The sequence below is a fragment of the Peromyscus leucopus genome, chromosome 7 (assembly GCF_004664715.2).
Source record: "Peromyscus leucopus breed LL Stock chromosome 7, UCI_PerLeu_2.1, whole genome shotgun sequence".
NCBI lineage: Eukaryota > Metazoa > Chordata > Mammalia > Rodentia > Cricetidae > Peromyscus > Peromyscus leucopus.
The window spans coordinates 113,345,044-113,359,323 of NC_051069.1; the positions used below are offsets into that span (position 1 = coordinate 113,345,044).

The 14,280-nt window shown below is 44.3% G+C and overlaps 1 protein-coding gene across 2 annotated transcripts in view; it reads left to right on the forward strand.

Annotated features, from left to right (window-relative positions):
• The window catches only part of Nudcd3 (NudC domain containing 3), a 97,992-nt gene that overhangs the window by 63,860 nt on the left and 19,852 nt on the right, over positions 1–14,280 (forward strand). For both annotated transcript variants that reach the window (XM_037208088.1, XM_028870575.2), the window contains exon 4: positions 13,861–14,004. In XM_037208088.1, the coding sequence (XP_037063983.1) occupies positions 13,861–14,004 (144 nt within the window). The remainder of the gene's footprint in view (positions 1–13,860; positions 14,005–14,280) is intronic.

Here is a 14,280-nt window from a genome sequence, read left to right on the forward strand (position 1 = left end):
TTGTAAGCTACCCAACATGGATGCTGGGAATTGAACTCAGATCCTCTCTAAGAACCTTACCTCTGCAGGTTTCTCTGAAAGCATTCGTAGTAGGCACAGTTTAAATTTAGTTCCTCTTTTCTATGACTCAGAAGACCCATGTTGGCAACCCAGACAGCTTTTGGGACACAGGTTTCAGATATGCTGGCTCACTTGTGGGAGTTGGAGCCATGCCTGTACCACAGGCACCATGGTACAGAACTGCTGCCGTACCATGTAGCTCAAACTCCTGTCTCTCTCGAGTGGATCTTCTCTGCTCTCCCTGGTGGTGCAGTCCTGGGGCTGGCTCATTCTTCTGTGGACATTGTCTGAGCACATGGCCCCAGTGGTTTTACCAAGATCCATCTCTGGCATCGGACATTTCTCTCTCTCATTACATAGGCAGTAATGCTTAGCAGAGTGGTGGTTTGTGTATGTCCAGCATAGGTGAAGTGTGCATCTCAGTGACGACGTAGTCCTTTGGCCCACCATGCACTCGTGGGAGCCCAGGCAAGAGCCAAAGCTACCCTCACTCAACACAGGCTTGGCTGTTTCTTTAAAGCACTGGGACGGTGTGGGGAGCCTACCAGATCTGCTGTCACCTGCAATCTAGGCATTTGATGTTGCTCGCATTGGTGCTCTATCTATGAAGATCCTTATCCCCCATGTGGTGGGAAATTTTCTTTTTCTCCCTAATAATGTTTTTCCATGCTATGCTTATAATATTACAAACTTCTTTTACAAATCCCTGGTCTGCTCAATGTAAGACCTGAAACTATGAAACTGTTAGAGGAAAAAGTGAGGAAATAGGTGCAGGCAAGAGCTTTCTGAACGGGGCTCCCCTCACTTGGAAATAAAACCAACACTGACAAATAGGATCTCATGGAATGAAAAGCCTTCTGTACAGCAAAGGAAGCAGTTGATTGGTGAAGAGAGTCTCCAGAACGGGAGGACATTGATTGGTGAAGAGAGTCTCCAGAACGGGAGGACATTGATTGGTGAAGAGAGTCTCCAGAACGGGAGGACATTGATTGGGGAAGAGAGTCTCCAGAACGGGAGGAGTTGATTGGTGAAGAGAGTCTACAGGACGGGAGGACGTTGCTAGCTATGCACCAGACAGAAGACTAATACCTGGAATATACAAAGAGTTAAAAAAAACAACTAAACAACAAGGAATCAAACAGTTCAACTAGTTGGTAGACAGATGAAACAGACTGAGTCACTAATAGTCACTGAGATTGGCATTAAACATGTATCTCTCATAAACATAAGGAAACAATTGTTCTTCACCAGCCATCATACAAATGCAAATCCAGACGGCATGGTGGCGGCGGTGGCGGTGGCGGTGGCGGTGGCACACGCCTTTAATCCCAGTACTGTAAGAGGCAGAGGCAGGTGACTCTCTGTGAACTCCAAGCCAACCACAGCCCAGAGTGAGACCTTGTCTAAAGCAAACAAAACCCAAGCTTCCTTTTCACTGCAGTCAGGAGTGACAGTGAAGAAAATAAACCACCGGTGCTGGTGAGGATGTGGGAGTGAAGGGAACAGACACTGCTGGTGGAGACAGACCTAAACTCGTCTAGCACTGTGGAGTCAGTGCAGGTTGCTCAGACGAACAGAGAAGCAACAGAACAAGCAGACCCGAGAAACAGGGCTTCCATACGACCCAGCTGCAGCACTGCTGTGTCCTGGAGGCCGAGGCGCTGTGTGGAGGACTCAGTGTGTGTGTGTGCAGCACCGTCACAGCAGCTAGGATGGACCCAAGCAGGGTGGAGAGAGGAGTCTGACAGAGATCCACACCAAAGTCTTACAGGCATGAGGAAGCTGCGTTGTTGGCAGGAAAGTTGCTGCAGCTGGAGCTGCATCAGATCAAGTTAAGCCAGTCTCAGAAAGGCAAATGTATGCTTTCTCTTTGTAGTTGCTCTAGTTTGCATACATACATACATATATGTATACACGTACGTGACATGAAAGTAACGGTGAAGCTGTCTAGTGGAACAAAGACTAGTTGGGGGAGGATATGAAGGAACATATGCTTGATGTGGAATATATGTTTATTTGAAGCTTTAAAAACGTCTTGGTCGATCAATTTCTTAGGGATTGCTGAGAGTTTGTGTCAGTCCTCTCTTAAAACTTGAAATAAGTTTCTCTTGTGTCTCTTGGGCTCTGCTGGCCTAAGGGCTTTTCCTCAGAGTTGCACTTCTTTCCTGACTGGTTCCCTTCCAGTTGTCCCCTGAATGTACCTGTCACAGCTGCCTGTCAGCGGTGTTTTATTTTTGGTTTGTCTCCGGCATCCATCAGATAGAATCATGATGGTAGCCGTGACTGCAGCAGCTTTGGTCGATGGAGCTGGGCTTGGTTCTGGGTGGTGCTGCAGAGGCCCTGTGTAGGCGGTTATCTGTTTGGTGCTCCGTGGGTGTGAGGCTGGGTTAAATGAGGGGGAGCACTAGAGAGCCTTGGCTCTGTTCGCAGGCTAGCTCAGTGCTGGCCCTTTGGGTGGCCTCCCAAGCTGTTTTTTCACTACCTTCTCTCTGTGGAAGTGGGTGTGAGGACAGCACGCTGGCCTTTCAAGGTGGTTGAGAATGGATGGGCGTGTGTCCAGTGCCTGTGCTCTTCAGAGGAAAAGCAGAAAGAGTCTTACTTTGCATACACAGGAAAGAGTCCTCATGTGAAGTTTTTCATCTGCCTTCACCGTATTCTTGGCTTAGCCTGCTCTCTGCTGCTTGGGAAGAGCAGCAGACTTCTCTTCCCTTCTTATATAAAGCCTCGGAGTAGTGACAAGGAACGGTGGTCTGTGATGGCTCACTTCCGGTCAGCGTGCTGGCATTTCCCTGGATCTGAGACTTAGACTGTGGAGTTTTTTGTTTTTCACAAGAGAAAACTCTTCCTGCTGAGCAGGCACTAGAGTGGGAAGCAGAAGCCAAGCTCCTACTCACCTTGTTTTGACTTCCTTTGAGTGGAAAGTGCTAGGATTTTAACTGCCAAGTCATTATTGAATATCGCTGGATAACTAGTGAACTTGTCTCCTGACTTTCTTTTCTCTCAGAGGCTGTGGGTGCTCAAACCCTGTGCATGCCTAAATTGGCTCTGTCCTTGCATTAAGAACCTCTTGGAATAGCCACTCGGTCCCCAGGCTTTGACTTGTGGTTACATTCTCCTGAGCTTGATGCAGGTGCTGAAAGCTTTAACATACTGTGTTCCCTTCTTAGAATTGGTCTGGGAAAAAATGTAGGAAGATCATGGGATGTGATGGCTCCCAGCACTTTGGGGGGGTTGGGGCAGGCAGGTGGAGCTCTGTGAATTTGAGGATGGCCAGGGCTAAATACAGAGTTCAAAAAAAAAGTTCGCAAGACTTTATTACAGGAAATTTCCATAGTAGAAAAGGCTGTTAGGCTGCATTTGAATTGACCTCGCTATTTATAAATGTGACCATTGGAGAGTCCCTGACCTGGCTTGATGCCTCCTGTGCTGTGAGGTCATGTCAAAACCCCATTGGTTTGGGGTCTACCTTAGCAGATATGCATACATAATCAAGTATAAATGTTATAAGCAGTGTAAGTATTTCTGCATTCCCATCTTTAGCACAGGTAGGTTCACCATTGTCCACCTGGCCCCACTAAGGCAGCTCTGGTCAATTTTGTTTATCTCCATATCCTCCAGTGCCCCTTCTTGGTACACTTGGTACCCCTAGTTTTCGGGCTCAGATGGCTACCCTTGGCACTCAGAGCTCCCACCCTCTGCTTTTACCCTCTTCAAGCAACAGGATGATCATTAAACTATACTGAAGTTATTTCAGCTATGGTTATAAACAACAATGCTCCTTAACATTTTACTTTGTATCTGCATTTCCATATGAATAAATTTTGTAAAGTACAGTTGCAAGACCAAAGGTATGTTCCTGTAATTACCACAAAATTGCCTTGTAGTGCTATATTAAACCTACATGCCAAACCCACTACAGCGCACAAGAGCTTCTGCTTTTTAACAAATTTGTCGACAATATGCTTACTCAAACATCTGGGCCTTGTAAAAGTTAGGTGAAAAATATCATTGCAGCATCTAACAGAGTGTGAAGATGCATGCCTGTAAGGCCAATGCTCTGGAGGCAGTCAGGCCAGCTGGGCTATATAGGAAGACTGTCTCAAGCAACACAATTTAAGAAGTAACCTCTAGATCCAGTGTGAACTTACATTTCTCTGAATTCCATCACTCCCCCTTCCCCATTTTCTATTACGTTGTTGCTCTTTTTCCAGGAGCTCCCTGTGCATAGAGAGGTCAGTGTTTTGTGAGATTTTGTTTATATGCATGTATGTATATATGTATGTATGATGTGTGTATGTATGTATGTATAAATAAATGTATGTATTCTCTATCTTTGGGATATATTTCTAAACCCCCAAGGAATGCTTACAACCAGAGATGGCACCAAAACCTGTATATGTGATTTGTTTTCTTTATGCAGCATTCATATGATAAAGATTAATGTAAAAAGTAAATACAGTAAGAGATTAACAGTATATAATAATAAAATAGCATTTTAAAAGTGTACTGTAATAGTTTTGTGAATTTTCTCTCTTAAAATATCCTGATACACTATAATCACTGTTATGAAGTGATAGTGTCTATGTGATGTGTGTGTATATAGTTGTAGCACTGGGCTGCTAATTCACCTTGTAATGTATCAAAAGCAGAACCATTTGCTTTCAGTGAGTCTCCATCATTAAGTCACGATGATGTCAGTGCCTAGGGATCTTCATTGTTGATTTTTAAAATTTTATTTTGTTGAGAACTTTTAGAAAGGCATTTTTTAATTACAAGTTGCCTCTTTAAAAAGCATGTGTGTGTGTGTGTGTGTGTGTGTGTGTGTGTGTGTGTGTGTGAAGTGTACATGTGTGGAGATTAGTTGACAACTCTTGGCGGTCACTTTTCTGCTACCTTGTGGTACCCAGAGATGGAACTCAGGTTGTCAAGCTTCTGTGCAAGCCTTTCCACCTGCTGAGCCATTTCATCCTGTCTGTCATGATCATGTGACTTTCACAACACGTCTTCTTGACTGTCAGTGCAGGTCTCCACGCTGGCTTGCCTTCCTCTTCCTCTGGAAGTGACTCACCTGTTCTCCCAGCTCCTCCTTTTTGTCACCTCCTGGTGCACTTCAGCATGTTCTTCCTGCCTCCGTCCAGTGCACCGGAAGAGTCCCTTGTCCTGCTGCATTCCCGACCTCCCCAGCTCCCATCAGCCCGTGGAAGAACACTTGAGCCCGTTCATATAGTTCCTCTACCTGGAGGGTCCTCCAGTAAGCGTTTACTTTCTGCTTTTAACTTTCCCGTGTGGCTTTGACTGTTGCCTCCTCAGCAACAGCAAGTGGTTTATGAACTGCCTTATGTCTGGATCGGTTGCTGGTAGGATTCAGCCGTGTGCCACTGGTATGTATGTAGCCTTGACAAATGGAATAATGTCCTGATCAAGGGGCTGACATGTTGAGGTTGTGTTTGGAGCAAGAGTATAACGTCCACACTGCCGTTCTCATAGCAGATCAGAATGGCCAGATGGATTCATCTATCATTAATAGGACTTTACATTCCAACTTTTCTTCTTCCAACCATTTCCCCCCACTTCTGGGATGAAACACTGGTGGAACCATTCCATAAACAATATGGCTGTCACCCACGCTTCCTGGTTAGGTTACGAGAACACTGGCAGATAACTTTGTTTTTTGTTTTTGAGGCCTCGTGCAGTCTCCTGTACTCGCTGCCTGACTTTATTGTGTAACCTGTCAGATTTCATTGCCACACAGACCCTAGCACATCTGCCCTTCATGCCCTGGTGCTTCTTTGCACTTCATGAATGAGGCTCTCTGTCCATCTTCTTCCTCAAAGCTTCCTCAGTGCAGTGAAGACTTGCTCTTCTCTTAACCAGTTTCTTTCACTTTGTTTAAAGTGGGGCAGCAGCGTCTTCAGCAGACCATGCTTCTCTAGTCATCTTTATATTTTTCCATCTAACCATATTCCTGAACCTGTGTGTCCTCTCCTCTTCTTCGGAGGTTTCCTGCTGAGATCTAGATCGTGTAACATAGTGCTGTTATTCAGAACACCCACACATTTAAGCCTTTTTCATGTGACCATCACTTTTATAGATTGAGGTATGATAAGCAAAACTAGCACCCAGTTGTATGTACAAGTAACACTAAACAGACTGAGCAAGTTGTGTGTACATAGATACATACATACATACATACATACATACATACATACATACACACAAATATGGGGAAGTAAGAGGAGAAATTATGTAATTATATTGTAACTAAAAATCAAAAATTTAGTGTTTAAGTAATATACATTTTAAAAACTAGCATCAGTTTATTTTTCTTTAAAAATTTATGGTTAATCATATATTTTAGCAGCCTCATTATATAGTTTCATTTTCTTTATTAAGAACTGTTTGTTTGTTTTGAGACAAGGTCTCTCTTCAGCCTTGCTGTCCTAGAACTCCCTGTTTAGATCAAGCTGGTCTTGAACTCAGAGATTCACCTGCTTCTACCTTCTCAGTGCTGAGATTAAAGGTGTATGCCATGCTCAGACCATAGATTACATTTTTTATTGCTTCTTTGTCAGTTACAGTTTTCTTATAAGCTTTTTTGATACATTTTGAGTTGAGTTTTTGAAAAGTTTTTTTATTTGGGGCTGGAGAGTTGGCTTATTGGTAAAGAACACATATTGTTATTCCAGAAGACCCCAGTTCAATTCCCAGCACCCAGAGGGGGAGCTCATATCCAGCTAAATTCCCACTCCAGGGTATCTGGAACCTCAGACTTCCATGAACATGGATGGATACATGCACCCACAGATACACAATTTAAACTTGTAAAAATTAATTATGGCCAGATGGTGGTGGCACACACCTTTAATCCCAGCACTCGGGAGGCAAGCGGATCTCTGTGAGTTCGAGGCCAGCCTGGTCTACAGTGCGTGCCAGGACAGGCACCAAAACTACACAGAGAAACCCTGTCTTGAAAAAACAAAGAACAAAAAAAATTACTTATGAATTATTTAGTGTGTGTGTATGTGTGTGTGTGTGCATGTATGTGGGTGGCCTCATTGGATCTCCTGGAGCTGGAATTTCAGACCAAAGTATGATATTACCAAAGTCCAACTTGGTGATGCCAAGGAATTTATTGGGCTTTCTTACAGAGCACAGGCAAGGGGTTACTGACAGGATCATGGGTGACCCCCTAATCAGCTGTGCTATAATAAAGTCACACCCCATTATGGATGGAGACCTCATGGAAGCTGCATCCCGGAAGCCCACTTTTAATCAGCCTTCACTTCGGTGCATAGTCTAGCATCTCCTGAGATCACTTGGAGCAGGGGGAGGGAGTAATTGCTGGAATCCTAGGAAATGTCAGTAGCTCCATTACCATTACCATATATCTGGCTACCACTGTATTGTTTTGCTCTAGGTGGCTGGCTAATGTCTACTTAGAATCCACTGCCTTCTGGGATGTGTAGGTAAATTTTGTCAGATGTGGAAAGTCTCCAGCTATTATTGTTTCAAGTAGTTTCTGGCATTTCTCTTTCGTTTTTTTTTTTTTAAAGATTTATTTATTTATTTATTATGTACACAGAGGAGGGCGCCAGATCTCATTACAGATAGTTGTGAGCTACCATGTGGGTGCTGGGAATTGAACTCAGGACCTCTGGAAGAGCAGTCAGTGCTCTTAACCTCTGAGCCATCTCTCCAGCCCTCTCTTTCAATTTTTATCTGTGTGTCCCATTTTGAAAGTGTTGGTGTGTTTCATGGGCTCTGAAGTTCTCTTCATTTTCCTTATGGTCCTCAGGCTCAACCCAACTTTAAGCTTGCCTGACTCTGTTTCTAAATGCTGAGATCTACTTTGGAAAACAGTGAATTTAAAAATTATTTGAGACAGAGTTTGTCTGTGTAGCCCTGGCAGTCCTGGAACTCACTCTGTAGATCAGGCTGGCCTAGAATTTACAGAGGTCCACCTGCCTCTGCCTCCTGAGTGCTGGGATTAAAGGTGTGTGTGTGTGTGTGTGTGTGTGCCGCCGCCGCCGCCGCCGCCGCCGCCACCACCACCACCACCACCACGGCCACCACCCCGCTTAAAATGTATTTGTACTTAGTGTGTCTGCATGTGTCGATGTGCATTTGATCTCAAGTGCCTGAGGAGGCCAGGGCCTCAGATCCAGAGACAGAGTCAGGCAGTCGAGACCTGCCCTGTATGGGTAGCAGGAACTGAGCTCCGGTCCTGGAAGAGCAGCACACTGCTCTTAAATGCTGAGCTGTCTACTCCTTTTTCCAGGTACTCCAGGTACTCCACAACTCCTATTTGGTTTAAAGATTACTACTTTAATCTTTACTACTTAGGATTCTTTGTTCTGACAGTTTCCTTTAGTGCTTGCCAGGTTTTTAGTTTTTGAGTATATTTTAAAATGGCTGATTTGTAGACTTTATCTATTTACTTATTTACTTAATTAATTAAAAAAAATTTTTTTTACAAGCCCTTGTCTGTGCTTTCATAGGGACAGATTTTGATCATTGCTTTCTTACCCTGTGGTGGTATTATGTTCCCCAAAATATTGTGTACCCTAATAAACTTATCTGGGGTCAGAGAACAGAAAAGCCACTAGATACTTAGGATAGGCAGTGGTAGCACATGCCTTTAATCCTAGCATTCCAGAGGCAGAAATCCATCTGTTCAAGGATACAGCCAAGCATGGTGACTCACGCCTTCAATCCCAGCACTCAGGAGGCAGAGACAGGTAGATCTCTGTGAGTTCAAAGCTAGCCTGGTTTCCAGAGCACGTTACAGGTCAGTCAGGGCTACACAGAAAAACCCTGTCTTGGAAAAGAAAAAAAGAAAGGAAGAAAAGGAGGAAGGAAGGAAAGAAAGAGATCCTTATTGAAAGTAACACAGCATGGCTGCACTGGAAATCAGGTTCCTCTCTCTGATTTCTGTTGGTACTTGATGTAGTTGTTGAATGGCTTCTTGAACTAATTCTGTGAGTTCTGTAGTCTTTGTTCTGCAGAGCTAGTAAACTCTCTCTACTTGGTGAATTTAGTGGTCCTTAACACCCAGAACTACTAACTCTCCCTTAGCTTTGCACTGTCTGTTTACAAACCAGGATGGTAAACAGATGAGTCAAAGGTCGTTTTAGTATTTCCTGAGCAGGCATTGAGCCGCATATGTTTGCCTTTTAGCTGCTCTGGAGTATGCTGAGCTTTTGAAGCCTGTTGGACATTTTACTCCCTAGCCTTTACTTCAGTTTCCTCTGTTGTCATCTCTTGCCTCAGAGTTCAAACAATTGCCTATAATGATTTTTAACAAACATTCCCCTGGGAAAAGGCTTTTGTGAAACAACCTTACAGCCAGGTGTGAACACATGCACCCACATGCATACCCTTCCTTGTTGGTAGGGTCCTCTACAGAACCTTGGATGGGTTAGATAATGGTAGTTCTTTGAGAACAGAGCTTTGAAGAGCTCCTGTATTGTTTCCTGTGGTAATGAGTGGCATTGGAGCTGCCAGGGAAGAGTGGGATGAGGTGAGGGCAAAGTAGGATGTCGCAAAGCTTGCTGATTTTCTTCTGTAGCTGTCCTTGGCCAGTTTCCAAAGTTCATAGAAGTGGATGCTGACAGATTTTTCCAGAAAGCTTCTTAGGCTCCCCTTCCTATTTACTGACATCCCTTTGAATTAGGAATTTCTCTTATCATTTTGGTTTTTTAGTGGTTTATTACTACCTTTCTTTTTATATTGTCAGAAGCAATGTGCTTTCCTCATGACATTCAAGTCATTGAGATTCAATCATACCGTGTGTTGTTCAGAAATGAACTTTCTTCTCTGCTCCCTATGTATGTATGTATGTATGTATGTGTATCTATCTATCTATCTATCTATCTATCTATCTATCTATCTATCTATCTGTGTATTTACTTATATGTGTGTGCACACTTACGTGCCATGGCATGTGGAGGTCAGAGAACAGCTTCAGGAATTGGTTCTGTCCTTTCACCTAGTGGGTCTCTGGGATAGAACTCAGCTCATCAGGCTCAACAGCAGATGCTTTGGTCTGCTGAGCAGCAGCCCAGTGACCCTCTGCTTGCTTATGTCCAGTGTTACTGATCCGGAATATCTCAGATTCTTGGGTTCTTTGTGAGTAAACTTTATCATGTCCTCTTCAGAACTATTAGGATCTTCTTCAAACAATGTTACCAAAGTACATGAGTTTAAATCATCCTGGATTCATTCTGCTCAGCTCTCAGGGGGTCTTTTCAACTTGAAGGAATAGTTTTTTATACTTCTAGAAAATTAGTTAATAAGAATTCTAATACTTTCTAGAATATCATATCATCTTAGTAAATTGATCTCTATTTGATTTCTTTGACTTAAATCTTCTAGCCTTTCTATTGAAGTTTTTTTTTTTTGCACTGTTTTTAGTTCTTTTTTATTTTTGGTTCAATAATTTTTCATATCATCTTAGATTCTGCAAAGTTATAGAATAGAAATATTTAAATACACTTTTCCTGATTAAGTCTGTCATCTTTGGCTTTTTTTCTTCTTCACACTTCTGGCTTTTTTCTTGAGAAGAGTTCTCACTTCCCTACTAGGTGTATTTTTCTTGTTGACATTTAGTATTTTTCCACATTATCTTGAGTATAGGGGCTTTATTGATGGTTTTCTCTGTTGTATTTCAAAGGTCTGTTTTTCCTACCATCTATCGGCTGAGGAAATTGACAGTTAGGTTTTCCTGACAAGGTACGAAGCCTTGATGGTTTCTGTATTTGAGGAACTCGTATTTTACCTAGAACACGGTCGTCACACCAGCCCCTCAGAATGCAGGTCAGTCTGAAGGAGGGCTGCTTCCGCAGAACCAGCCGGGCCTCAGGGCTGACTCGAAGCTCTTCTCACACGTGCCTCTCTGCTTTTGTGCCTACCTTCTAGCCAGAGCCTCTCTAGCTGCTGCCAGATGTGTCCCCCAGCCACTGGCATCTGGGCCATGTGTCATTGTTTGTTCCTGTCTTCACAGATGTGCTAACATCTCATCAGTTCTTCCCTTCATTGTCTCTTTCATTCTGCTGCTTTTCTTCGTTCCTGTCCTTTTGCTGGGCCTCAGAAGACCAGAGAGCTGCTCCCGAAGCGCTGTTTGCTGCTGGTACTCCTGTCTGCTCACCTCCTTGAGGAGTTCGTTCCTTACTCTGGTTAGGTTCTGGAAGAGTTGTGCCCAAATTTGGAAATTATCAGGTTATATAAAACTACTGGGAGTTTGTTAAGGGACCTGGGTCTGGTGTTCTTTGCAAGCAGAAATTGCTGGTTGGGTTAATTTGGTCAACATTGGTCATGATCATCAGGAATGAGTTGTGCCATGCCTGGCAGTGTGGCTCTGGCAGTAGAGGCCGTCCTTTCTGCTGCCTTCTCCCCCAGGTGTACCCCAGCATTTTCACTGAGAAGTGTCGACTGGGGTCACTGACACGTATGGTCTCCCCGATTCTTTTTTAAAGAACCCCTCCCCCACTTCATTTTTATTATTTATTTGTTATGTGTATGGGTGTTTTACTTGCATGTATCCTTGTACCACAAGTGTGTCTGGTGCCCAAGGAGGCCAGAATGGGGGTGTTGGGCCCCTTGGGTGGGACTGGAGTTGCAGGCTGTTATAAGCTGCCGTGTGTGTAGATGCTGGGAATCAAACCTGGGTCCTTTGGATGAGCAGCCACTTCATCACTGAGTCGTCTTTCCAGTGGGTTCCTCTTTTTTTTTTTTTTTTTTTTTTTTGATGGATATTTAAAAATGCATTTAGGGGCTGGGGAGACAGCTCAGTTGGTAAAATGCTTGCCATGCAAGCATGAGAACCTGAGTTCAAGCCTCAGAGCCCTCTTCAAAAAATATCGGGCAGTGGTGGCTCACGCCTTTGATCCCAGCACTCGGGAGGCAGAGGCAGGCGGATCTCTGTGAGTTTGAGGCCAGCCTGGTCTACAGAGTGAGTTCCAGGAAAGGCGCAAAGCTACATAGAGAAACCCTGTCTCAAAAAAAAAACCAACAAAAAACAACAACAACAACAAAAAAAGCAAAACCCAAGTATGGTGGCAAGCAGTTATAATTGCAGAGCTAGAGAGGCAGAGACAGGCAGATTCCTGGGGCTTTCCCAATCATCAAGCTCCAGGCCAGTGAGAGACCCTGCTTCAAAAACATCCAAGGTTGTCCTCTGTGGGTCTCATGTGCATGCAAACACACATGCACTCACACTCATACACAGATATTTGACATGTGCCCCCCAACACACATACACACAAAATTACACAGGTTTTACTATGGTAATTCAGCAGCAAATAGTACCAGACTTGGAAAATTAAGAGTTTAAGTATTTAATGAGCATCTACCAGGTAGTCTCTGAATTTTAATTTCATACACCTATTAGAAAAATGGAGTTAATATATTTGTTCCCAGTGTCCATTTAGTGTGCATTATATAAATACAGGTTGAACATCTCTAGTGCAAAATTTTCAGATTAAGAAGGTGCAACTAGTTAGCATTTGTGCAGATACTCCAAAAAAGAATGAATGCAAGGCTGGAGAGATTGCTCAGTGTTTTGAGAATGCTTACTACCCTTGTAGAGGACCTGGGTTCATTTCCCTGCATCCACATCAGGTCACTCACAACCACCTGTAACTCCACTTGGAGGGCTCCAGTTCCTTTTGGCACCCACAGGCACCAGCATGCATATGGTGCACACCTATGCACATGCACATAAAATAGTAGGGGACACAAATACAAGTTCCAGTTTGTCTTCTAATTATTGAACGTGCACCTTTCTAGGGTCACGCCCTCTGCTTTGGATCTGCTGGCTGGTTGTGTGGGATGAAGTGAGGAACCTTTTCCTAGCAGTTCCCAGCTCATTGTAGAGACACACGTTCAGGACAGGAAGAGGTTTACCCACAACAACAAAGTAGACACATAGACAGTTTCTGCCCAGTGCAGGCTCAGAGGGAGAAAGGTAGCTGAAGCTCAGCTTCATAAAGAACCAAGGTAAAAGGCCAAGCATGGTGGCACACGCCTTTAATCCCAGCACTCAGGAGGTAGAGTCAGGTGGATCTCTGAGTTGGAGGCCAGCCCAATCTATGTAGTGAGTTCTAGGCCAGCCTGGGCTACAAAGTGAGACCCTGTTTCAAACAAACAAAAACAGAACCGAAGGAACTGGTTTTACTCTCACGGATGAAGATCAAGCTATGGTCACATCCTTTATAGCACCTCAGAGAACGAAGAGGCCACACATGTCTTTTGCTAGAGAGTTTTGAGGAAGCAGCTCAGTTATTCTAGGCACAGTGGCCCAGGGCCTTAAGAGGTCAGAGAGATAGCTCTTGCCGGTGTCTGTCTATGTGGCCATTTGAGGGGAAAACAGAGAGTGGATCCTCATGGAAAGGAAGCTCACTATAAGAGCTATAAGGGTTCCCTCTGGAACCTCGAGCCGAGGCTTCTGCAGTCTCTACGTAGTCGCAGGGGAGGTGGAAGGAAGCACCCAACTCCTCTCTCTCCGCTTGCCTTCCAGCCCGAGAACCAGTCTCTAACTGCAGACGGGAAAAGGATTTGGGTGGAAAGCCAGCAGCTTCCACCATAGTACTGACAGCTCTCCTAAGGCTGAAATCTTTGCTGGTGCATTTGCCTAGGAGCTGATAGGATGCCCGTTTCTTAGAATGTAGACTGGGCTGGAAGGTTTTCTTCACAGGGATCCTTGGGGAACCCAAGTGTCACAGTGTGTGCCCAGCTGGGATGCAGTAGCTGCTAACCTTCATAAGGTGTCACAAGATGACTTCTCTCCTGGTGTGTTCTCAGGTCTCTGTGGCCCTTAGCAGTGGCTCCATCCGAGTGGCCATGTTGGAAGAAACTGGAGAGCGTGTCCTCATGGAAGGGAAGCTCACCCACAAGATTAACACGGAGACTTCCCTCTGGAGCCTTGAGCCGGGCAGGTGTGTTTTGGTAAGTGTGGTCACCTGTGTGCAGAGCTCCCAGGTGGGTTTTAAACCTGCTGTGATGCCCCCTTTGGCCAAGTCTTCCCAATGAGCAGTGAGACCTTTAATTACAGTAATTGGAACAGACTTAATTAATTCTTTGCATATTTAGCACCCAGCTCCTGCTCAAAGTCTTATCTCCATGAGCCTTCCCGTTTGTATCCTTTACCCCTCAGGGTCCTAGTCATTCCTGGGAACCCACTTTCTTATGTAAAAAGGCAAAAACAAGGACATTAAAATGAAA